Genomic DNA, 27,543 nt, shown 5'->3' with positions numbered 1-27,543 from the left:
AAAATCCCAATATAAATTACCCACTACCCAACGGAATAAGAAGAGTCTCTAATTCCACCAAATGCATCTGTGTTAGATAGTTGTGGATTTTGAAAAAGTAGAAGAAATACCAAAATTGGGAAAAATGTTGTACGTTGCTTTTGCTTCATTTGCAATTCTTATTTCAGAAACAATTACTGTGCTTGCTTTCTCGATATGAAGTTTTGTGTCAAAAAAACGAATAACAAAGGGATTCGCACCAGCGATACAACCGTGACTTCAAGTATTGAATCTATTAATATTTTTGCACCTATTTTTGGGCCGATTCTACGGTCTCACTCCCGGATTTTTCGACGCAAAAGATAGGTCAAATAGTGACGGACATGAGCAACAGCGCCACCAAACGGCCTTTATGTGAATTGTTTTTTTACCATTTGGCGATGAAAATCACCTATATTTGAAGCTGAGTGACGACTGCGTCTTGGCTCATTTAGCCATACGTGATCACACTCAATTTTATCACATTCTTTCAGTTTCCTTTCTCATTTAATAAAAAAGGGGATTATCAATAAAGCACTTGGTGCTTCACTGGTTTTTAAAATTATCAACCGGTGTCAACAGTGCAGCTTCGTTATCACCACCACGTGCAAGATTACAAGGAAAATACGATTTCGCTCCAATCCCATCGGCTTTGAGCGCTTTCATGAGGCGGCGTCGGGCTTGTTGGTCTTTGCTTTCCCGCTTGCTAGTATATGGGTCCGCCATAATAAACAAAAGGAGAGATAATGATTACTTCAAGGGTGAGGAAACTAACTATCATTCTCACAGTGCATCACGTGATGGGTTACTGTCGGTCAAAACTCAATTCAAAAGAATTAAATATTACACAATCGTCGGGCTATATCACGGTACGAATGGAACATTCTTTGACAGCAACGCACGTTGTAAGCAGAACAAAGTTAGTTCAGAAATGCACACTATAGCCCATAAATGCACACAGTGTGGCGGACTACAACTTCTGAATCTCAGAATGTTTGTTACACACGCTGTTTGCCTCAGTTGGCCATTCGATGTAGCTTGAGATGATGGCGCTATTGCTTATTTCCGTCGTTTTTTACCCTATCTGGTGAAGAACCAGGATTGAGACATGAAAGACGGGCCACAATTTGCGCCAATTATTAATAAGTAGTTGAGGTCGAGGCTGTATCGCTAGTGTGCATATTAAAGTAATTTTGGTGGGTTTTTTTTCCTGACACGAAGCTTTATATTGAGAAACTTAGTACGGCCATTGTTCTGTCAAGATATATGACGACAATTACAAATTGGCTCATTTCTGATCTTTTCTGCTTTTCCTTTGGCTAACTCTAATGGTACATGTGTGACACTCATGCTCCGTTCATGGCAGGTTTTGAAAATCCCACCTGTGGCTTAATCTTTGAGACCAAGTATCTCAATTATCTCAATTATCTCAGTACATCGCCGTTGAGACAACGTTCACAAACACTGAAAAAAAAACATGTTGGTCTCCGAGTCCATTTTAGAAAACAGACATGTTTAAAATCAACATGACTTTGAAAGTTTCCTACTTTTTATATGTTCTCTCCAACGTCTGCGGGTACAGCTTGCGAGATTAATGTCACAAAGCGCCGAAAAGTCGATGAAATGCCGAATTTATTGTTGAGATCGTGGTCTGACTTAACCTCGATGTACTCGGTGATTTCCCGTGCCAACATTCATGCGTCTCTATAGCGCCTGTGGCATCTTGCAGCAGTAGTGTTAGCGTTAGCATCCAAGAGTCAGTGAGTGTGCGTATTCGAGTGATAGTGAGAAGCAATATTGTGGTGACTTGTCGACACTCTGTCTTGTAATAGCGTACACAAGTGCACCCCCAGAAGTCATGTTAAATTTAGGTATACCAATTAAGATGACACCTTCAATCTGAACTCTTATCAGTCTTATACACGTATTCATTGTTGAAGTAAGAAGTGTCGTCACGGACCAGATCCACGATATATCACGTTGACAAGTAAAGGATCTGCTCATCTCTGCAAGTCCAAGACTTGTGCCAAGATAGCATCATTTTAGGTGGGAATTTGCCAGCGCCCTCATTCTTTTGCTTGCGCATTATATAATATTGTTAGTAGCACATAGGAATTTAAATGCAAGGCTATTGTATTATCTCATATATATATATATATATATATATATATATATATATATATATATATATATATATTATGTATGTATATATAACATTTTTGTGAAAATACTACGTCATCAGTTGCCTCATATTCGAGATCGAGATCTCTCATGCTGAATTTGAATATCATAGCATTGCACTGAAATAAGATAGTCAATTTAATGAGTAGTCCATTTACTCACAGCGTACATTGACCATTTGCATGCATTACACAATGTCGAGATTATGTATGGCCATGATAAAATCAATATTTTTTTTTTCATCATAATGCGAGTAGATGTATTCTTGTCGACAGTGACAAGCATCATGAACGCTGAAAAATATGTTGTACACGCTTACTGCACCAATCACACTTTTGATAGAAAGAAAATTCAAAAAGCGCTGCCAACCGGTGCTGAGAAGTGCAAAACTACAGAGAGAAGAAAACAAGATATACGTATTGCTTCTTATTTATTTAATATGTGTTAATATAACAATTCTTTACTTTTTAAATTGCAAGTGTATTAATTTTCTTTCACGATAAATAAAACCTTTCTGTGCTAAGACTAAACCAAATCCTGTTAGATTTGTTTGCTTTGTTCAAGTTCTAGCCTTTGATCTTCTGTAAATCCTTGAATAAGGTGCGTGTGTCCTATTTTGGTCTTTCTGTGTGCGGGTTTGTACGAGCAACATCGTCTACAACTTATTAACAGTTACTGTATAATTAGTATCATGCAAAACGTATAAAGCACTTCGTTAAACAAATCTACTTGATATAATTGACTGCTATATCTATTATTTAAGTACTGCCATTTATCATTCTGTTGTGTATATTCTGTCAAATCTCCTGGATCCCTTTACGTATTTCTGCTCCCAATTTGTTCTTGTTCTATTAATAAGCAGTCATATTACACCTCTGATTTAAAAACCTTTAGAACCGTCCATTGGAACGTGACCAGGACTTGTTCGACATATCGCTCTCAAGATGATACAGAATGGAATCGAAATTGTCAAAACTGGTTCAAAATTTTTAATGGAATAAGCTTTATATAAATATATATTTTAAATATTTAACAATTTTGAGAATTATTACAAATATGCAACAACCAGCTCAGATCGCAAACTGTACGACGTCTTGTTCTAGTTGTACCGGATATTTTGTATACATGCTAGTACGTACACAGCGCTGTGGCGCTTAATGCCGTACTCTCATGATTAATTACGAAGTCACGATTCGATAAATTCATACATGGACACATAGAAGGCATGTCAAGCGAAATTTTGAGTTGCTCAAGCTTTAGCTATTGTCCAAGAATCGAATGGGCTGCTGTCATTCGAATTAATAACTAAGTAACGGCACCGCGCAAGCCGTACGATACAATGTTCACGTCGTCACCTGACGAAAAATCAGAAAGCTACACCGCAACGTAAGTTTTCTTATTAAATATGTAGCGTATGATCTTCGACATAGCGACATAGAACGCATAATACATCAAGCCGACGATAGATTTCCGTCATCACATAAAACATTCTGTAAGCTCTTGGAACTTTTCGGGCTTTCCAATATAGTAAGCTTGTAATATTTCGAAAGCCACGATAAATTCTAGAATAAGAACTACTGTTTCGATCTTGTTGTTGCCCTTCCTTTACAAATATGTTTGAAAATATTCAAAATAACTTTGATTGTAATACTATGGCCGACTTCCTTTGTTTTCGGGACAGCGCAAGGCAATGATTGATAAGTTCACGTGACAGAATCCGTATGTCCGTATGTCGGTAAAACTGGCATTCGGTGTAACATAATGCCAGTAATTTATTTGCATATCTCCAGGGTGATGGGCCGTGTTACTCATTAAATGAAAGTAATCCCGCGAAGAAAACAGATCGTGAAAATAATTTTCCAATCTACAGAAATTATTTTGATCTCTTCTCATCAAGGGAAAAGTAAGAAGACTGTTCATGTGATAAACACACACACACACACACACACACACACACACACACACACACACATATATATATATATATATATATATATATATATATATATTGTTCATCTGATAAATATACTGTTCATTTGATAAACATATGATCATATATGAATATATACATATATGAATATATTACATATATATATATATATATATATATATATATATATAAAGTAAAGAATTAAAATATAAGTGCCTCAAGTCAAAGGACGAGCGCTAAAAACAAAAGACAATATTACATAATAAAATGTAAATATCTTTTTTTTTCATTTTTTCATGTCTCTTGCAACCTTGCATTCTATGGACAGATCTAGCTCTAAGTGAGCCTTTGATACAATTTCAGGGACACATCGCCATAAATAATTCTTTTTGAAACAAAGTTTACAATTATATAGATGTAGGCATAGACCGTGGGGTCTATCAATGGGCCAGTGCAAGAGTGGCATGACTATGTTTTTGTCAAAATTGAGTTCTTGATATGTTTTTGTTCAAGAATATAATATGCATCTTTTGTGAAAATTTTAAGTGAAAAAAGTCAATTAACTCATTTGCCCTAGGCACCTAGCTTTTGCACGAGAACGTCAGTGCACGAATGGTATAACTCAATACTTACGTCCGTTTTGCATTCATTGTAGGATGTTTTGTAAAAACATCCTATTATGAGGGTGCTATTAATGAATATTCATCAAAAACAGAAAATCGACCGGTGCATAAAGGACATAAACGCATGGTGCGTTACGCCTTAGTAATGACGTAACTAATGACGATGCATTTCTTTTTATGCTAAAATAGCTGGTGCAAGACAGACGTAACTCCTCTTTGTTTTCAATTTGCATAAAAATGACTACATAATTGGATTTTAGAGCTAGACTTCTGGAATCTTTATTCCCCTCTCACTCAGTTTGTTGACAAACTGAGTTACGCCCGTCTTTTACTGGGCCATCACTATAATTCGGGGTGATGTTAGCCATACTGTGAAGACAGTGATTGGTTGTTAACACAGATAGCTATGTAAGTCTTATGTGGTCTCCGAAGATGTGACTGTAGTACATGCTCGTGTCTGACTATGTGTCTTTGGACATGCACTGCACTGGTGTTGCTGGGTCACTCCTCGTCAGTCACGGTTAACAGATGTACTGCTAGTTGGCGGTGAAGGCTTCACACGGTTTGCTGTCATGCTGAACGTGGACCATCCCCTAACACTCCCGCTGTACTCTCGATCAATCAAGAAAGTCGCTTTCTTTCGAGAAAGTTGTGAACGCACCTACATGAAAGACATTCAGATTTTACAGCAAGTTAAAACCTGCAGAAGCCTATATAGAAATACAACATCTGTAGGAGCAGCGAGGATGGCTGTGGACAATAATAGAATTATGATGGTGGTGATTATGACTATAATACAATAACATATTATTAATGATAATGATAATAATCATAATTATGATAATAGACGTAGTAGAAATAGTGCCAAAAACAATGATAATGAAAAAACATACTTTTAACAATGTAAATAAGTAAAGATTATATGAAAATAACCTTCAATTTTCTAAAAACGTTCAGATTAGGGTAATCCTCGATTATATTCTTGGACCCTTATCGATTACACTGAGATATATAACTTTCACCCGTGTTAATGTTAATTACACGGCAAATTTATAATAACAAGCCGGGCTGTTTGAATTTGACAAGACCCCTTAATGAGACACTGCAGTGTTGTGCCGGAAAACTAATAAACTAAATCATATTCAAATCAGAGCGCTTTCACAAGCCAAGGCTGAAATTTTCGTTTATCGTCCACAAACAATCAAAGATATAAGCGGAACGCAGCGGTGGATGAAATTTATTTATTTATTTATTTATTTATTTATTTATTTATTTATTTATTTATTTATTTATTCTTTTACTTAGTCACTTTTAATGTGTATTTATTTATTCTTGTTAACTGTAATTTAATTTACATTGACCTCACCTCTGTACTATTCCAACAGTAGAAGATGAATATGAAGAAACCCTGGAGTGAGTTGAGAATGGCAAAGATGTACTCAAAGAAGATGGTGTGACGACTAACAGACAGCAAACCGAACAGCCAAGTCATGCCCAGCAAGGGTAACAAAACTATTGCTGCTTTCAAACTGGATCTGAAAACGTGCATATGTATAGAACATGTTAAATTAATCCCTCAGAAGCTTGCAAATCTTTTGTCGACTATTTAGAAAAAACATTGCATCTTTTCTATCACAGTGTTTTGTTAGTTAAACTGGCCTCAAACCATTAATTATTTAAATGACCGGCTTTAATGTACAGGGGTAATCGTTTCTACTGTTGAGCTAAGAATTCATGAGCATATCAAAAGTTTGACATCCGAAAAATGTAAGTCATTAATTAAATTACTAACGTACCGGATACCTTTCATATTTGGTCATGGGTACTAGTAAGACTGTAGTGCTAGCCAGAGGCGGGTTATACCTGATATTTGAATACTTGTCTTCCGTTGTGTTGGCGAGTAACCGGGATATGATGCGAACTGTGATTCCTAAAATCGTCGTGTTGAAGAGCACTATCGCCAGCACGGGTCCCACGAATGCATAAATCATACCATGCTGTACCGACAACCAGCAGCTGTCAAAAATATTTAAATTATATACACACACACACACACACACATATATATATATATATATATATATATATATATATATATATATATATATATATATATATATATGCGGGAGTATTTTTAGAAAGCTATTTCCCTAGGGAAATAGTTCAGACCAAATTTGGAAAAGTACACGGTCACATGACCGTAGTGTCGTCTGCAACTTTGCAACCATGACTGGAACGTGATGTGCGTCCGGGATGAGCGACAAGCCTCTCTCTAAAACAGATTTTCCAACATTTTCCAACATTCCAACAGCGTAGGATTTAAACAGCTCATCGTCGAAAAGATTCAAGTGCAACCAAGGATTGTTGCTAGGTATGCTTAGAATATTTTTTGAAAGAAAGTGGTACCACGTACAACTGTAAGCGCTGTGGAAATATCGCAAAGTAAACTTGTCACAATGGATTGTTGCGGTGCAAAATATCAAAACACATTAAAAACTATAACATAATACAACATGAGCGTGTGGTGTGTTATAAAACACCTATAACCTGGTCTTTATTCGAGCTATAGCGCCCGTTCATTACCCCTCGTGGCCGTGTGTTACCAGAAACACATCGCTACAGCCCTCGGCCTACGGCCTCGGGGAATAGCGATGTGTATCTGGTAACACACGGCCCCTGGGGTAATAGGCGGGCGCTATAGCCCTCATAACCAGGTAATAAGTGTTTAATATATATATGCTCCCGCATATAAGTCTAGTGAAGGGAACATCGTGTCAGCGTTAGCTTTCAGTTGACTTACCTATTATCACTGACATAGTTGGCATGTCCAATTCCTACAGAGATTGCGACCACCACCAAAGGAACACCTATGTTGATAAAGATAAATAAATTGCCCTCTTAATCGTGTGATTGGATAGACAGTACTAAATGCAAAATAGGTAAATGAAGCGTTTTACCTTTGAGTATGTATTTAACTGGACTTACCCCAACCTGTTAAATGATATACCACAAATCGTCTCTTCAGAGCTGTATTAAACACTACGACCAGTTGGAGATAGATTTGTATGCCTTCAACCAACATCCAACAGAAGACAGACGTAAAGAAATAGTGAAGGAGGGCGCTGACTGCAGTACAGGCAATCTGGGCAGATTAGAATAGAATAGATTGTAGCCAAAAGTACTTGCAGTAGAAACTCTCTGAGCTATGATTGCCGTAAAGACTGTGTTTCTTAAGCAAGGGTTGTTCCGTGAAATATGTCAATATGAAATCGTATTTTTTATCATTCTATAGAAGTCTGAAGATTTCAATTGTCAACAGAGGGAATTCAAATCGTCTACAGCTTTTTCAATTTATATTTCATGTGACAATATGTATTTGGGCTTAATTTCGCGTATAATATAGAGTGTATCGAAGAAAAGTGAATTCACTTCGGAGAACCATTTCATAACATTAATTTAAAAGTACTTTAACAACCGATCCGTTACAGTATGTGACAAGAGACTCTATGAGCCCACTTTGTTTTCAGAAGTACCAAACGACATACATTGTTCCGTAACTTTACGTCAAAACATTTAAAACTAAACTGTTATTCTGTGGAGAAGACCAAAATGCGTTGTTTACCTTGTCTCTTGTCTGTCCTATGCCTGCCAGAAAGACGATTTGTCCAAGTCCAATGGCAACACAGAGATTACCGTGGATGATGCGTTCGTTAGTGCATAACCTTCAATAAAGTAAATATGGTCGGGGACTTTACACTGGTTAGAATTATTACTTTATCTATATTATATGATAGTTTACACAGAAAGTGACATTTTCCATAATATACCACTTCTGAGTGGTAACATATTTGACAAATAAAAGTCTCTGCAAGTGCTGTAAGGAAATTGATACCATGCCATACTAGTATACTGATGTCGCTAATAAAGCCAGCAGATTGTCGAGACTTTTAAAAGCCATGCTTTATTCGCAATATAGTACGATTGGAACACGCTCGAGCTTTCAGCTGGAAAAAATTCGCCTTTTTGGCGTTTCAAACCAGATATACTTCCATAAAATGATAGCAATAAAGTACCTCAGCAGCGTTTCAGTTTTGTCCAGTTCACTCAACAATTGCACTCGCTCACACTCCCATGCATATGTGTTTTAGAATTGGTCAAAATCTCGTGGTATACCGGTCGCTGATTTGATTAATTTAATAGGTTAAATAATTCATAAAAGGCCAGTTTTGTTTACCTTTTCTTTCATTCGCATTTGTGATGTCAATTAAATGATAAATTGAAATACTAAACAAACATAAAAGTGAATAAAAAGGTGATTGATGACCCTATTCCTTAGAATTATAATAACATATGTTTTAAACAATGTAATTCAAATAATTAATGTAGCTTTTTACAACTGCATTGAGAACCAAACACGACTCAAGTTTTCGTTTGTTTTACATTCAATATTTGCAAGGCGTGGTTTGTTATATTTGAACATTGCACCTATAGTTCTATCCATTTTGTTAATCTGCTCTACAGAGACACTTTGTCATGTACTTACTTTTTCCAATGCTGCCCAATAGGGACTATTTTATTTGCACTTGGAAAATATTTTAGACAAAACAATTAAATACATGTATCTAGTAGCAGGGTATCATGTATAGACAACGTGTTATCGGCATTCTTTTTTGTTTTTATTTTATTAAGATGACATGAAGAGACATACCCGAGCAGAGCAAAGGTGAGAAGCGTCATTACGATGGTAAATAAAGAAATGCCGCAACCAATGACACTAATCAGTTCCAACGATGTCGCGTGTATTGGAGCCACCTAGAAATGAAAGATAAATCAGCATATAATTTATTTTATAGCGATGTCGCTTTATTTTCTTACAGCCAAAGGGTAAAGAGGAAATAAATTGTCTCATTTCTAGCCTCAAATCCGGCTTACGATTATGAAACTCACGAAAAATATTAAATGTAGTAATAAGAAAATCTAATGATCTACCTCTAACATATTCGGTTTCGATTCCAAAAGCGTAGAACATCATTTAAAGTATCAAGACTTACTTCAAACTCTCTTAATCGAACAAGTACACCAAAACTGGTGAGATGGTTGCAGTGACAGACAGTTACAGCCTGGCTTGTGCTGTGAACAACACATCCAGAGGAATTCCACGATGCAGTATGGCTGAAAACAAAGGAAATATATTGAATATTTCAGTTCCAAAGTTATGTATGTTATCAATAACAAAGATTATGAAATCTGTTTACCGTTTCAATTCATATTATTCACATTATTGTCAGTTTTAAACTCAACTTTTCCACTGACCTAAAAACTTGAAATAAAGAAAAAAATAGGAAGAAAGACATTCCAGAATTTACCCACATTTTCAAACAGATGTCGTTTACAAGGCCAAGGTATCAATTGGAGTTAACAAGAAGAAGGTTTACAACGGCCTTACTGATAGCATCTTCAAGGCGCGCTTTGCTAGTCACATGCAACCGTTCCGTAATAGCAGATACACAAACAATACAGAGCTCTCAAAGTTTATTTGAAACTTAAAAGAGAAGGAACAAGTCTTTGACGTCTCGTGGTCAATTACTGACAAAGCATAGAGTTACTCTAACATAAGCAAGCGATGCAATCTTTGTATGTCGAAAAGCTGCACGCTTTAAAGCCTTTGAAAATGTCAGATGTGACCACGATGTGAGTTTGTACTACAAAGGTCGTGCATGGATTACCTACCTATCTGACCTTCCATATTCTATGAATTCACAACTCACATCCTTGACCGACGCATTAAGCAGATCGTGGTGTTGAAAAGCAAGTTTCACTGGTGCATTGATTGGCAAAGGAAACATTGGCTTCGGATGTACCTTGCTTGAGAGGATGATACTCTGCAGTGATCGACCTTGAACGCTGAAAATACAAAGTAATATAGTCTATCATGAAAAGGAAATCTTCGCGCAATATCGGCCATCTCCATCGCCCAGTCACCCCTTAAGTTAAAGTGACAGAAATGTTTGACTTTTTACAACATTTTCAGTATTTCTGTTTACATGCAAGTTGTCTGATATAATTAAATTTTAAAAAGTCATAGCCTTATAAACACAACTCAGTCACGTTGCGATAATGGTGAATCGGACTTAAGTTCATCCAATCATGATGTGGCTGAGAGTACAAGCATGCACGTTGTGTTGATAAAATTAAATGTTGAACACTCTTTCATTATTTTGAAGTATAATCATACGTTCTATATTTCCATGCAAAAAGGTATGTTAAATGAGAAGCAAATTACTGTTGGTATTTTAAAATAATATTTATTCTGTATTTGTCACGCCAAATACCAAGTAACAAAGCATTTTACATCCGAATAAATTACGAAATATAATTTTTTTTGCCGTGACTTACAATAAAACAATTTAACCCTGTACCGGGAATTTCCTTTCTATTAGACGATAGTTATTTCCCACGTGTTAAAAATTTATCTATTTGCATTTCGTGCCATTTTCATATTGCTTGTATACTATATTTTGATTTACACCACCACCAATCATGCGTGGTCTTAATAGCAACATTCAGTGCAATTAATCTACACACCTAGCGTACACAGCATACCTTATATTTGCAGTTTCCATGACGACATTCGGTTCTGCGTATTTTACATTCACCAAGTATCCAGTCCCTTGGGATAATTCAATGAAATGAAATTAATTAGGGCATTATAAGAGACTAGTCTCATGAATCCCACTCCATGCCAATATGAGAGCTTTCATACTTATTTAAACTGTCGCCGCCGCTTGGACGGCATTTCACTGCCAGAAATCAATCAAACATATCTAGTAATATTCTCTGTTTGCTATTCTGCAATTTTCTCAAATATACCTCATCGGCAGGTAAAAAATGAAAAAACACTTTGTGTAATAAAACAAATAGTAAATGTATACCACACGAGAATTTTCCATTTTTTTGAGGGGGGAGGGACCAAGGCAAGATTATAGCAATCATATATTAACACCTTAAACAATGTTTTTAATCATTTTGCATCAACACTCTGGCCATCCGCAAACCGCAACGAACAAATATTATTCAAGACACCTCATTAAACTTAACTATCGCTTAGCTCTATAATCAACAACTCGTAGTTTATCATAAAAATATTGCGATACACCATTTGTAGTGGTAACTTCACTCTGGAAAGGCTATGCTTTCTCTAATATTTGTTTTGCGGTTTTCCATTACCATAGTGTTAAATTGCTATTCTCCTTGCTTCAAATATAATGTTACGCATAATTCTCTCTCCAGAATGTAATGTAATTTCCTTGAGCTTTTACACCATGTCCTGTGAAACTGGTCATGAAATTGTGCGTGGGACCGAAATCAAAAGGAATATTAATAATAATATAATTTGGATCCGATCGAGTCGTGAGTTATGTATAGGATAAAGCCCGACTACGAGGGCTCTTCTGGTATATAAAGTCCAACCCAACGATAAAATGTCGAGGCCGCAGGCCGAGACATTTTATCGTAGGGTTGGACTTTATATACCAGAAGAGCCCAAGTACGAGGGTTTTATCCGACTTAAAAACTATCGCCCCTGACTGATATATTTTCGTTTTCAATGTGTTTACGTCAACCGTCCCCTTTGTCAATGTAACATGTTTAGGATATGAATTAAAACTTTTGTTTGTGAAATAGCCTTCCAATGTAATGGAACATCCTATAAATGCCCTAGGGCACATTATATAAATGCCCTAGGGCACAGCAGGTTTTGTGTTGCATCTGGTTTCCGCTGTGTTACCAAATTTGAATATTAAAACGTACCAGATGTCTACAGAATATGACATGTTCACTTTTGATAGGACAGTACTTTACTACGGCGCTGTCATTCGTTTCTGGAATTTGGTGACCAAGGTTTTACGAGTAAATAAAACACCCTGAATTAAGCACTCTGATTGGTCAATCAACAGTAGATAGTTTTTAATTACAATAATAACATTTGTTCAATAACAATTTCTACACATATATGAACGTAAATTGGTGAGGTTGAAATATGACAAACAACTGGCGGTAGAATTCCACCGACATAAGTCGGAGGTAGCAGAAAGTAGAGGTTTCGGTGTCAAGTAGTTGTTATAGAAGAATCATCTCAGGGGACAAGATACTTGGTTGAAGAAGATCGTAACCAAGGTGTTGATTAGGTGTGTATTTCTGCATGCTAATGAACATTTCATTAAACTGTGTGTATCAGATCGTTTAGTGGAACGTACTTGGCACACATGGCATGGTATCATATCATCACGTGTTTCAATTGACAGCGCGCGTCAGCGTCACGGTGTGTGTCGCCGTGTCTGTTCGTGTGTCCACAGACACGCCTGGGACTTTATATCCGTGTGTGTGTGTGTATTACAAGTGGGTCATTTGTGTTAGAGAATAATTTATCTGACGCGGAAATCGTCGTTCAACTCAACTGAAAAGGAAGAACCTTACCTGAGGGCAAAACTTGTCTTGGTAGCCGTATGGTGTCTGCATCGAGAGGAGAAGCGTCGGAAGGAAAGATGTATTCCTGAACGTCCTCGCTGAACAAACTGCTAAGTTCGATAATGATACCTGTATGAAAAGACAAATATACAAGTAGTGCATTTGGTATGTCGCCCTGGAATCTAGAGTCATTCGAATATTAAATACTAAAAATGCAAGTCAGAAAAGTAAAAAGTCAGATCTAACTTTTCGTCACTTAAGTTCACATAGATTGTAGGCTTTAAGGGTCATTTTCTTTGGTGTGGCGCAAATATCGTTCTCTGCGGACTATCTAATTTATATCATGCAAAGTTTTGTTTTCCATTGAATTTTAATCGGATGAACACTTCGCTTACAGTGTAGTCTCATCTGGAATAAAAAGTCTCCCTGTGTTAGGGATACACCCATAAGGAACGCAGGGTTATCTGATTCTTATATTTCCCTCAGAATTTCTACGAGAAGCCTTTAGATAAACTTAAAAGTTGGTGTAAATGTCAAGGGAAAAAAGCAAGATATTTCTTATCACCAGGAAAGAACCATAGAAATGGTGCTGATGCAATAAATATTCCCAGTTATATTTTGGTAAATATATCGCTGCGAAACTTTACTGCTTAGAGAGCAACACAAGTTTTACTTAGCACGACTAAAATTCAACATGTAAGAAAGGTTTTAAGAAGTCTACCCTGAAAAGACACAGTAATGCTTAAATAATGAGTCGGAAACATCTTTGAGGGTTGATTTTTGTGATACGTATAAAATTATAGGGTGTTATATGTTTCAACGTAGTATATCATTCTTAGAAATTTAAGATGTTTTCTGTACATGTTTCATTTTATTTGTCGTCCATCATATGCTACCAACACTTTAAATGCAGTTGCGATAATGAGGACGATATTTTGTTTTTGTTATGCAAATGGTTGTCATAACAAAGCCCTCCAGAGATATAACGGAGTATGAGTTTACTGCTAGGGTTCATTACATCTGCCGTGCCGTCCTGGTTGGCCTTTCCACTCTTTTTCTCAATGGGTGCTTTTAATGATACTGTTAACGTCAATATCATTTAATAAATTGGAGCGTACTCTACATAAATTAGCCTTTTATTTGTGTACTAGTCAGCACAATTTGATGTATGTTCGATTTGGGAAAGTGCTCGATTCCCTGTATGTAGTGTACTGTGTGATCTTTTTTTTCTCGCACTCTGTCTGATCAATATCGGGAGGTGTAGAGATCGTTTCTTCGATGGTGAATGGGTTTCCACAAATTAACACTTAAAAGAAAAAGGTTATCACGTGACTTGAAGATATATTACCATTCGCGTAGAAAACAGGGTAGACTCATCACACCAATTCCGTTGTATTTTGAATAATAGACAGCTTATGATATCTTTCAGGGAGTTTTGCCTCCAAGAAGAGTTGTTCTGTAGTTTTGCCATAGGATTTTAGTGATACAATGTGCACAAACAAGCGGACTGGACACTATGCTGAGTATTGTTGATCAACAGAAAACAAAAACAAAAACAACAGGACACGGCCGCAGTCAACGAGCTCATGAAAAGGTTTGAAAATTCCATAAGAAAAATGTGTCGCTCTCACCTGGGAAAATTCTGAAAAGATACCGATACCCATTTTTATTATGCAAGTATTTATTTCCATTACAGCGCGGCATCTGCGCGCATTTCTGCGAAAAGCAGAAACGTTTACTGCAGTTTTCAATGCGTTTGATTTAATGTCTAAAACATGAAGCGTATATATGCATATCTGATACAATAGAGGATGATGGTGGTGGTGATGATGTTACAATGGCGATAATGATGATTGATTTTTTTCATACCTAGATAGGCATATTCCATTTTGATTACGATTGTCTTGTTGCCAATGTAGCGATCATGGATTTCTTGTATGAGGTGTAAGCCGAACGCGTCAACCTGCCGCATGGTATCGCTGCATTCAGCGTGGCAAAAAGTAAAATTACTCTGCAAAACATAAAGTATTTACATCAATTTGGTATTTTGTGTTCGTTTAGAGGAAGAATGATAAGAATAGACCACATACAAGGGGTGTATGGTTTGCAGGTCCCTGGACACTAATTTGGCATGCAGACACACATTGCCCAACAGTCAATATGAAGTTAAGTTCTTTGCTTTGTGCAAACCCACAATGATAATACATACATGCATAGACACATGCACATATATACATACATACATACATACATACATACATACATACATACATACATACATACACACAAACATACATATACATACATACATACATACATACATACATACATACATACATACATACATACATACATACATACATACATACATACATACATACATACATACATACATACGTCAGTTCGACATATTAAACTACATACCTTAGTAGATTTGTCAATGATTGCAGATACTCCTTGCTTCAAAACTGCCTTGAAATTGTCGAGTATGACGCCATCACTCGCTCCTTGAACATTAATGGCTGAGATTTCCGTAAACTGAAGATAACAAAATTTATAATGACTATTAACTTTTTTGAAACAAACATAAGACATATATAATCTTGTGTCAATGATAAGTGTACAAAGCTAGCAAGCCAAGTCACTCCAGTAGGTATTGTGCTCGAAAAAATACGAACTTATCTTCCTACGATGCTGAAGTCCATTTTACAAACTAGACAAGACCGCCCCCCCCCCCCTCGTGAAAGTCTGCGTTCCTTTCAACCTCAATACGAACGTCATCACATTCACGGACATGAACTGGATCGGACGGGGAATTACAAGTAACCATAACACGAAATAGAAAAGATTATAATTATAAAAGAAAATCGAATCTTACTCTTTGATGCCAGGCAGATCCATTCAATGGAGGAGGGCATTTGTTTCCATTGATGGTGTCCTGATTAAAACACTGGAGAAGTTCACGACCTGAAAACGAAATAAAAAAAATTGACATCAGTTCTTAAGTAAATGTACATGCAGAACTTGAAACTTTCTTTGGACACTTAAGCTAAATTCTTATCAATACAAGGAATTCCATCGGTTTCTTTCAGGACCTTATATAACCTTTGATCCTTTTTTCCTCTGGTGAGAGTTCACCGGTTTCATTGAAGACTCCATGACTAAGCATGGTTATTGAAGTGTAAAATTAATTGACACTACTTCTTCATTTTACTATCACACAAACGCATTTAGCAGGTATCTACTTGCAAAGTTCTAATTGTGAACGCGATGGACGTCAAACTATCAAAAGATGTAATATCCTGTGTAGTCTTGGAGACAAACTACTCATTCTTTAAAATCGTGATCAGGATAATTTTTTACAATAGGAAAACCACTTTATACATACTGTACAGAGTGTCTCCGGTAAGTTTTGGGATCATAAATAATCTAATGTCAAATAACGTCCATTGTGAAAGAGATGAAGACGACTCAGGCATTCTACTCATCCCCTAATTAGCAATTTCCCCTAATTAGCAAATAAACATTTCCAGCAAATGTCACACGACAATAATTCTTTTATGACTCGCCTGAAACTAAATATCACCACTTATGATACCCTAATTTAGACTGAGTTGATTATTTCTATGCTGACGTGTCCAAGCCGCACATTCTAGAGTCTTGAAATTTACGATTTAATGAAATTGAAATTTTCATTTAATATTCATCACTTAAAACTGTATTAGCAGACAAAGCCTCTTTTCAACTTAGAGCAATACTTATATTTTGCCCCTTATCTTTTCGAAAGATATGGATTTTACACATTAAAATCGTTCGTTGATGGGACTTTTGATGAAGCACGCGATTCGGATTAACGGCGTCTTAAGCTGACTGCCGTATAAGATAATAATCGGAATATGACGTTTATAATTTTTCGCTAACATCAACAGAATCTAAACGATTTTTTTTAGAAAATAAAAACCAATTTCAGATGCGGCATTGAGCCCATATAACTGAACATAGAATACAGAATGCCCGTCAGCTCCTTGCTGAAAGGACTCTACCAATGACTATGTGTTTATCACTGAATATTCCTGGAAATGCATTTAAAAGCTTTAGCCTAGAGCTCAACATTAAGTAAAACGAATATACTGAAGGCTTATTTTATGAAGAAAGAGAAGTACTCCTTCTTCCTAAATACAAGTCGCGAGTGGACGATTTTTTTCTGTCGTGATTTTATTTTGTAACAATTACATTTAGAAAAGACTACAACAAAATGACAGAACCTTTTCCACCCTGATCTTATGATTTCTATCGTGTTATTTTGTGACTAGAAAGGACAGACAGTAGGTTTTTATTTGAAGAAAATGGATATTCGATCGTGCCTACTATATGCGCATTGCTTACCAGTGTCAATATGTATGTCCATTTCGCAGCGAAAGCAATCGCAATTACTTGTTCCTAAAGAAATGAGACTGATTGGTCAGTAGACAGATTAACAACATTTTTGGAATTATATACAAAAGTGTGTGTATTTTAGATTATTATATATATATATATATATATATATATATATATATATATATATATTATATATATATATATATATATATATATATATATATATATATATATATATACGTTAGATTATATATATGGGTGTCTGTCTGTCTGTCTTTCTGTCTGTCTGCCTCTGTCTGTCTGTCTGTCTGTCTGTCTGTCTGTCTGTCTGTCTGTCTGTTAATCTATGTATGTTATATGTATGTATTATGTATGTATGTATGTAGGTACGTAGGTACAATTGTAGTATGTATGTATGTATGTATGTTTGTATGCATATATATATATATATATATATATATATATATATATATATATATATATATATATATATATATATATATATATATATACATGAATGGTAGCCTTTCTACTTGACTTGTTATCAGCATTTCTGTAAATTGGGAAATTCTTAATATACTTAATTTCACATATGAAAGAAAACTTTCACTCGTATTATGAATTAGGTCATTTTTGTTTAAACGACTTACCGTCTGTGAAAACCACTTCAAATGCTTCATTGGTGATGTTCATCGGAGACATAGACACGGAAGTAACTGAAAACATGAAAAAAGAAGTTCATGAAGTATCAAAAGAGAAAATATAAACCTACCTACCTATCAAGTACTTACCTACCTACCTGCCTGCCTGCTTATCTACCTACCTAGCTATCTACATACCTACCCACATATTACCTTACTACATGTGCCTACCTACCTACCTATCTCCCGCCTTCCTACTTACCTCCCGACAGACCAATCTGCCTACCACCTACCTATCAACCTATAAGGTGTAGCTACTTTCAAACATTCGCGCATGTATAGTTTCGGATCACTTGCATCAAGAAGTTAAGAGGTTACAACGATTACAAGTTGTGTGAATACATCCGCAATTGGACGTTCTTGCGTTAGAAGATAAATTTTAAAATCAATTCCAACAGAACTCTGTTAGACGACATGCAAGTAAAAAACCCAAAGTGACCTTCAACGATTATATGAATACTCAGAAAACTGTCGCTCATCATGTCTTGTTTTTGAATTCAAATTTATTTAAATTTAAGATCATGTTTACTTACGCTGCGTTTGTAAATAGGCTCGTTTTGATCGTTACGGTATCTTGGAAATAATGAATGTGAAATATCTACATTTGTAAGAATTAGAAAATGTTTTGTGATATTTTTTTGAGGAATCGTTTATCTTTTTGCAAGATTAAAACCATGTATGTTAGTGGGGTTTTTTTACCAAAAACTGCTATTGAAAAGGGGACTAAGGACAATATACTCCTTTCATTTGAAATAATTCGTTTCGCTACGCTAAGAGGCAACCGTTGTCTTCAAATTCTTGGTTAGTCCCTTGCCACAATATGGTACTTATTTCCACGAGGTGACGAATAATATTCCGTGCCCAGGAGCAAACTCCGAGGCCTAGCTGGTGTTCTTTTTTCTGAAAAATAATCTACGCACAGATTGCGAGAACTAATGTCAAAGCACTGGTTTCAAATGTCCATAAAATGAACTCAGAACCAATTTCTAAAATCCCTCCTGATGGCTTTTTGACGCGACACACTCATTTTCCCCGTCTCTTTTTGCAATTCATTGTGGAATAACTGACTGGTAAAAGTGCGACAATGGACACTTTCTAGTCCACTTTCTTGCCTTTCCGAAACGTTGTTAAGCTCAGATGAGGTCGAGCTACCGAAATGGCCGTCTTGCTTGGAGGACTGTTTTGGGCAAAAGAGGACCAGCCTACATAATGACCTCTTGACCCCCACCACAGGTGGTGCTGTATGTACGTTTGCAGGAGATAAAATTCCTTACTTTTGTAACTTCTTATACTTGAAATAATCCCCTAAAACTTAAAAAAAAAATCATGAAGTCATATTCTACGTGTTTTTCGGATGTTGTAATCACATATTTCTGCCATGTATTGCTCTTTGACCAACAGTTTATTCTGTATCAAAGACACGTAGGCACATGTTTTCAGTTCGAAACTTTGCCATGGACAAACTGGCACAGCACGTGGTTTTAGGTTCACTTGTTGTCTGGGAATCAATTATTGGACAAAGCGATGATCAACGGAGCTTATCAGTTGCTGCCTACAAATATCATCTAGCTGGCAGAAAACGCCGCCGTCGAAATGAACGGCAATTCGTTTACATGTTCCCCTTTGAGTGGGGATTGGGTTCTGAGCGGTTCTGTTCACTGTCTTCTTCGCTTGGTGAGTACGCACAGTCTGCTGGGAGTCCGAATCCGAAGAGAAAATGCGTGTGCAGCGTAGATACACTACCCAGAAGTTGAAAACTTTGACAACGTTATCGGGTGAATCTTTTGGCAGTACTCACAATACCCGTTTCTATATTTCATAGACCATATCATATTTAAGAAGAAGTTTTCCCACAAGACACTGCGGTAATCAAAAGCAGTTTCAATTAGCCCTTAATGTAGGACATTCTGAGGTGAAGATGAATAGTTTTGTACAAAGGTCCCAGTAATGCTAACCTTCGGCTATGAGTATATGGCATAAATAATCCAATATGTTTGTTTCATGAAATCAACATTACCTCTAGTTATTCCTAATATCCCTTCAATCTTAAGATTGATTCCATAGATCTGTTCCAAATGAATTGATATGCCTTTTTGTTCACTTGGAGTGTTTGCAACATCTAGCCTTTAACGAGATCCAACGCAATTAAACTTCATTAACCATGTCTCGAATCGACACAACATCATTTTCGAATGCCTCTTAGCACGAGAGGAGAAACAAAAATTCCTGAGGTAATGAAAGTTTGATCATCAACAGCCGTAACTAGCTTAGAGCTATGCAAGTACGTGTTAATTCATGATTGTAAAAACTACAGGTCTCTGTATCAACCTTGAGGCACACCAACAATTAATCACTTTTGAAATATTCCAAATTTACTAAAGTGCCTCAAAACCTGCTCTTAATTAACTCAATTATCAATAATTTGTCAATTCATGACAAATTTATGGTCGGACATACTTATTAGCTTAGTGCAGTGTCTTATAAGCTGAACATAACGTTTGTAATGAAATTAAAGCGGAGTACGTACACACGCACAAATACGTACGTTATGTGTGCATACATTTCTCTCACATACATACACACACATCACACCAAATGATCAATAAGTGAACCAATCAATGAAAATTTGAGGGGAAAAAATTTGAAGGTTTCTCCTTTCGACTAAATATTGTTATATTCACTGGAATATCTCTCAAATGTCAATAAAACAATATACACCCTGGAAAATTATTAATAGACTAGTGAAAAATAATACGAGAGGGTTCTTACATCAATACTTCTGTTGGATATAGAGTAATTCAATAATATCAGCAACAGTAAACGGATTGCATATGTTACAAGCAACACATAATAGACTATTATTGTAAACTCACTTTCTGATGTATTCTGTCTGCTGATGACGTCAGTACATCTACAGTGATACAGACCCAATTCGACGTAACACATCGAAGCTGAAAAATGTAATAAAAAAGAAGACCACTCAATACTTCACGGAGTATTTAAAATGTCGACTCTGTTGAGGATGTAATGAATGAAAAGTTAAGAGAATTTCACAGTGAAGACAGCTACAAAAATAAGTGCGACTTGCTGTTATAGAACGTCTGTGCTGCCTTCATTATCTGATATGTTCACTGCTGAATCTGTGGCCGGTAGATAATATCGATATCAAAGGAAACTTCAGAAGCAAGGGTTCATTCCGCTTTCATCTGTCTGCCTTTTAAATACACAACAATGTCAGCAGTAAAGTATCCATTAACAGTGTACATAAAATTGGGGACGAATTCTGTATTACATACAGCTGTCTACATCAAATGCGGAACGACACAAACCGCCGAACTGAACGGAAAGTGGATGTAGAAATGCTATGAAGTTCGAACAAATACCCGTAATTTTGATCGCAATACAAACTGAAATCTCGATTACAAGATGAAACGTGTTTTCCTCCAGTTAAGCGAACAACTCCTGGTGCACGTGTAGTGCACTTTCACGACTTGAAGTAAACGCTGTAGTCAAAATACGAATCTTCTTAAACATGAAAAAGCGTAATTTTGTGTCTGGGGTTAATCGGTAACTGGTAAATAGAACGAAATTGACATACACATAAAGTAATGGGGAAAGTACTTGCAAATGGTTGGCCAACAGGAAAATTTATTTAAGACAGAAGTAACACGTTAACCACTACATGTAATTCCACCTATCTGAAAGTAATGTAACTCTGAGCTCCTTCTTGAAAAGACTCGAATAAAAACATTATAAACACAAAAAGTGAAAAAGGGTGCATACGTATTATTTCAAAATGTCCAGGTAACGTAACAAAATATCATTAGCCATATATCTAGCCTCGAACTCATTTTATTTGAGTGGAAATTGGAAAAAAAAACTTCTAAATTCTTATTGATATATATTCTGATCGTTGTTGTACAGAATCCGTGACGTTGGTTTTACCTTATGATTGGTGTTCAATCTTAATTACTTAAAAATGAGCGGGAAGCTTTACTGTGATCGCTTCATTGAGGTATCCCCTCGGGGATAGATAGTCTGACTCTCAAATTTCTACGGTTCTTTTCTGATCTACCACTTGTGGGGCTCATTTTGAAGCTCTTGAAGAAAGAAAAAACTTTTACCAGCTAAGTTTTTCGAAAATCCAAAATTAAATTTCCCCCGTAGAGTTAACACGGGAATGGCGGCCATTTTGAATTTCAAATATCGCAAAATGCGTGTTGAGTAATTTGTTTCGCTAGTTCCAATCTTTGCACGGTGACCCCCAGTTTTCACCGTTGATTTTTTGTAAGAGAATGGTTGACAGTTTCATTCAGAAATATTTGAGCAAAAATGTTCAGTCTTTCACTTTGGAGGAGCATATTACCTCTGTGTACTTTTTTTGAAATCGTCTTTCGCAAATTAATTCCACTAGTAGTTGCTAGTTCGCCATATTCTTTTTAGACTATCTCGACATGTTTATTTTTACAATATACCGAGTCATGATGTAGTCGTATTCGATCGCTACGTTCCTTTCCAATTTATAGTGGGAACAAAATTTACGTTGTTATTATTGCTACACTGTTCGATGTCCATTAGTTTCTGCCTTTGTAGCCGACCATTATTTTTCTTGTCAGTAAATCTGCCGGTTATTAATGTGTTTTTAACGCATGCAATCTAACACTTGCCGTATAGATTATTTTGAGTACAATTGTAAATGGACACATCAATGGCAACAGTGATTGAAAAAAATACGTGTCTTTATATTCGAAGCTTCTGATCGGTAGTGTGAAGCAGTACAATTATTTACTGTAAGAGTCCTTTCTCGGCAACAAATATACTATGTGTTTTAGCTTGTGATAGGTACCGTACGGTAATGAAATTATTTTAAAAGGTTTCCTTATGTCATTTGCTACAATTCATTTTGAAATAATCGTGTCTCATTGCCGATCATTATTCAACGTAGAGCTGGAATAAATTGCATCGTATTTCACTTTACAAACAGTCTGGTTCCGATGTCGTATCGGGCAGTACTTCATATCTATATTACGCGAAGACGAAACACATCCTTCATGTGCAAACTAACAAGAGAAAAGGGAGCCACGGTTGTTTGTGCGGACTCTGGAAATTTAGTGAAGCTCATTAGCATTAACGTTCAATATCGTCGGTACTATGTTATCACAAGCACTTACTCAAAACATGTTTACGTTTGATTGGTTTAAGCTTGCCGTTATTGAAGCACCCTTCAAATGCATGCGCCATCCGCAAATATGAAGATATCTTCCATTATCCTGTAATTGAATGAGCAGCTCAACTGAGCAATAAATATCGACTAAGTCGCCCTTCATTAGTCATATCAACATAGAATATGTAGCTAGTTTGCGTGTTTAAAGGTATTATAATACTCTCACCTGTTCCAATTTCGCCACAGTTACCATGGAAAGAGGACATCTAACCAATCACAGATTTTAAGAGGGTGGCCGCTTTTTAAAACAGCGCCCTCACACGGGCATATTGAATACCAAGGAACGCCCCTTTGACCATATATGGGCATATTTAGATTACAGGTGACTGTATACCATTAATTTTTACATATACGGATTCCTTGAAGATATGATAGGGGCACAATTTGGACTGTACCATTTTTCTAAGAATCACACTAACTGTTTGCAATGTAGGAAAACACGATAGGTAGGTCAGATTGTTTTATGTATTTCCAGTCTCAGCGATGACCTACACTCCCCAAACCAACAATTTTCAAATTAAAAGGTAGAAAATTCTGTCACAGGTGTCATCATCAGACAATAAGGCACAAGATTCTTTTCTAAGATAGTCTCAAAGCAATGTCGACGACATTTCTCACGAAAAGCTCAGGAATTGAAACATTAACGTCAAGAATTATGTTTCGGTATGATCCAGCCAATTATGAATGGAAAGTCAACACGTTACCTTTGCAGATCTTTGTACTAGAAAAACAAATTACCTTACATTTACCGATATTTGAAATTACAGATGGCCTTCATCTATGTGTTAACTTTATAGGATAAATAAAAATTGCAATTTTCCAAAAAACTGTAAGGTGAATTTTTTTTCTTATTGCATGACCTTTAAAGTGAGCATCCATACGTGGTAGATTATAAATTATAATTGTAAAATCTTGAGAGTCCAAGCATCCGTCCCTGATGCGCATTCTATCTTAAAGCATTTTCTCCAGTGACTGCATAGACTGTTTGCAAAACAAGCAAACGCGAGGGGCACGCCAGACGGTCTGATGTATTTCAAGTCTCGACAAGGACATACAAGCCAAAAAGCCATCAATACAAATTTAGATAAGATACAACTCAGTCATCGTTACCATCATGCGACAATCGGGTACAAGATGCGTTTCTTAAACCGTCATAAAACAACTAAAAAGTCATTATTCTCGATAAGCTGAGATATCATTAACGCCAACAATTTATGTTCTTTGTATGATCCGACCAGCTGGTTATGAATGAAAAGCCAACACCGTTACCTTTGCAAATGTTGAGGTCGACTGATTCCGATAACAACCACGGTTGTGCCCCGACGGACATCACGGCGCAGTAGTACGATCCGGTGTCGGTCAGACGAGCCGGCGAAATTTGCAGATTGAAGACACCCTTGTCGTGGTCCCCCACAATAGACAAACGGTCGTCTCCGTTCAACACTCGGCCCTCGTTGCTGATCTTCACCCCATTTTTTTTCCAATGGAGTCTACCGACCTTGTTGTCTACGGCACATGTAAGTACCACTGTATGGTTCTCAAAGGCGTACGTCTCCTCGGGTACAGTTCGTAACGACTGCAAGGGTTCCGCGGAAACTGAACTGCTCGGATGGTTGGGCTCTGGTGTTGTGCCTGGTTTTTTTTACAGAAAGACATAAACTGAAATTTTAATCTTTTTAAAATTCTCTCTCACGTCAGATAAGAGTAAGATGAAATGTAGACAAAATACAATTTTTTCTTCTTTATTTAACATTACGGGAACGTGCTCGTTGGAGATCATATTTTGACACAGTATGCATTTACACAGCATGTATCATCTTTATATTCTCGCAAACGAAACACGTTACAGCAGTAAACTGAAAAAATACATTAAGTAGTGTGATTCAAGTTCTTTATTCAGGTTATTGCCATAATTCTTGGCAACAAAAAGAAATCATATTCCATCGATAAAAACAATCGGTCGAAAAGCGCTAAACATATTATCATGAACACACACACGTGCACGCACACATACACACACACAGACACACACAGACACACGCATACTTATATCTACATATCACTTACCTCGGCAACGAGACATGAAACAACAAATGTAGACGACATACAGAGTTGCAAATCGCGGTCCTTCCATCGCAGCCGGACACATCAACCATGCATCCCTCGATATGTGTTAGAACGCGCGTCAAGCGTCACGAAACGTTACGCGCTGGACCTAACTTCCTGTCACGTTGGTAATTAATCCCGTTCCATCTACGCAGTCGGTGAAAAGGGTATGGGTAAGACCCATTTGCGTCGTCATGGTGACAACGGAGCATTAACAGGAGCGTCATTGCGTAAATGAAAAAGTAGAAGCTTATTCTATTTATAAGAATACTAGACAACGTAAACTCTTCAATTAATCAGATAAAACGATCCCATATTTACTTTACGTTCTAATTTTCTGGAGCTGTCTTGTAAATATCAAATTAGGATCATTCAAATAGGTCATATCCAGTTCTTCTGAAAGTTCAAAGTTCACATAGGTAACTGTTAATAGGCGTGTTGTCATAAACAGTATTCGGCCTATTGTAGCTGACCTTTTTTGGATGCCCTCTGATAAATCTACTGACAAGAAGATTATGATTCATGTTAATGCGTTTCATGAAGTCCGATTCTGACGAAATTTTGTGATTGATAACCTATGAAATCAAGTAGCTGTATATCATTGCTGCCATAAATGCCGGATCAGTTCGTGCTAAGGTAGTGCACACCTCATAATTAAAAAAAACCTCTCTTTCTGAAGGGCAAATCATCCCTTTTGAAAACAAGAAAATGAATCAAGGATCAACATGCGAAATTAGGTATTGGAGAAACGACATGCCAATTAATTACTGACTAATTACTGATGAAGCCCGCCAATCCTGTGTTTACTTTAAATGGAATAATTGCGATTCCCACAACATCAAAGATAGTTAAAAAGCTTGAGTAACTCCATCGGCTACAAAAAAAACCCAGACGTGGCAGACCAAACTTTATCGGAAACCGTGACCACCGACGCCTTCCGATGGTGGAAGGAGAAACCAAACGGACGGAAATCTTTCAACAAAAGTAGTGAATTTTTTTTTGCAGGACAATGGTGGGTGGGAATGGAGGAATTGACGTCATTGAAACAACCGACGCAAGAAGTGTACCCTGTGCTCTCATTGTGGCGATCAGCACTTCAAAACAAATCACATGAATCGTTGATAACAAATAGAGATCATGGTTTTAGAGTAGGTCACCTTGTATAGGACGAAAAGTTGTACACAACCGAGCAGAAGAACTATAAAATATCGAACTCTATTAAATAATGCATTCAGTCGCTGACGCCAGAGTTTCGTTTTTGGATATTTTAATGCTCACTGTAGACAGATTTTCAGAATTATGAATTAATCAATTCAGGATGTATCACCACGCTGCGTCTATCTATTTTTGCAGCCTTTTAATGCTATCGTTACTAGAGTCTATTTTGTGAGAAAGGCGCAGAACAAAAATGGGAATGTTTTTACCACTGGCGTTCTCGTTATCAATTACAGATAAAATTGATATTGAAAGCCTGCGAGCGTAATTTCCTTATCTCGCCGTTAATTGAACGCCTTTACCGCTGTTCGGAACGCGACGGAGAACGTAGCTCCCAGTCGACTTCCAGATGTATTTACGTCCTGTCGCATTATTTTGGAATCGCTTCGGGGTTGTTTTAGTGATATCACGTCGGCAAGAGCTTTGCCACATCAATAGTGCATTAGAGCCCACAGAGTATATTGGGGAAAGTGCCCGAACGTAGATCGATATTGCATTATAAACTCCTTTTAAGTTTGGGAGCCCTGAAAGCTTAGTAATTGTAATGTGGTCAAACATTAACAACATCTCGCATGTTGTGCCTGTTCCTTATCTGTTACTTTTGGTTGTTTTCTGTTTGAACATTAAATTTCAAAATTCAGCCATGGGACAAAATAAATCGATAAATGAAAATATTTCGTCACTAGATAATTGCTTGGT

The 27,543-nt window shown here is 36.7% G+C and overlaps 1 protein-coding gene across 1 annotated transcript; it reads right to left on the bottom strand.

The window, feature by feature from the left end:
- Positions 1 to 4,425: 4,425 nt before the first annotated feature.
- Positions 4,426 to 25,710, bottom strand: LOC139129633 (adhesion G-protein coupled receptor D1-like). The gene is made up of 19 exons (XM_070695296.1): positions 25,591 to 25,710; positions 24,793 to 25,155; positions 21,173 to 21,250; positions 18,249 to 18,314; positions 17,605 to 17,658; positions 16,097 to 16,185; positions 15,643 to 15,756; positions 15,088 to 15,229; positions 13,228 to 13,347; positions 11,356 to 11,422; positions 10,483 to 10,656; positions 9,804 to 9,924; positions 9,461 to 9,564; positions 8,375 to 8,474; positions 7,738 to 7,894; positions 7,553 to 7,619; positions 6,616 to 6,768; positions 6,119 to 6,287; positions 4,426 to 5,413 (listed from the first exon to the last, which is right to left on the bottom strand). The coding sequence occupies exons 1-19, from the start codon at positions 25,670 to 25,672 to the stop codon at positions 5,264 to 5,266; spliced, it is 2,370 nt and encodes a 789-aa protein (XP_070551397.1). The 5' UTR covers positions 25,673 to 25,710; the 3' UTR covers positions 4,426 to 5,263.
- Between the last annotated feature and the right edge of the window lie 1,833 nt (positions 25,711 to 27,543).

Source organism: Ptychodera flava, chromosome 3, assembly GCF_041260155.1.
Source record: "Ptychodera flava strain L36383 chromosome 3, AS_Pfla_20210202, whole genome shotgun sequence".
Taxonomy (NCBI): Eukaryota; Metazoa; Hemichordata; class Enteropneusta; family Ptychoderidae; genus Ptychodera; species Ptychodera flava.
This window is presented reverse-complemented; position numbering and strand designations above follow the sequence as displayed.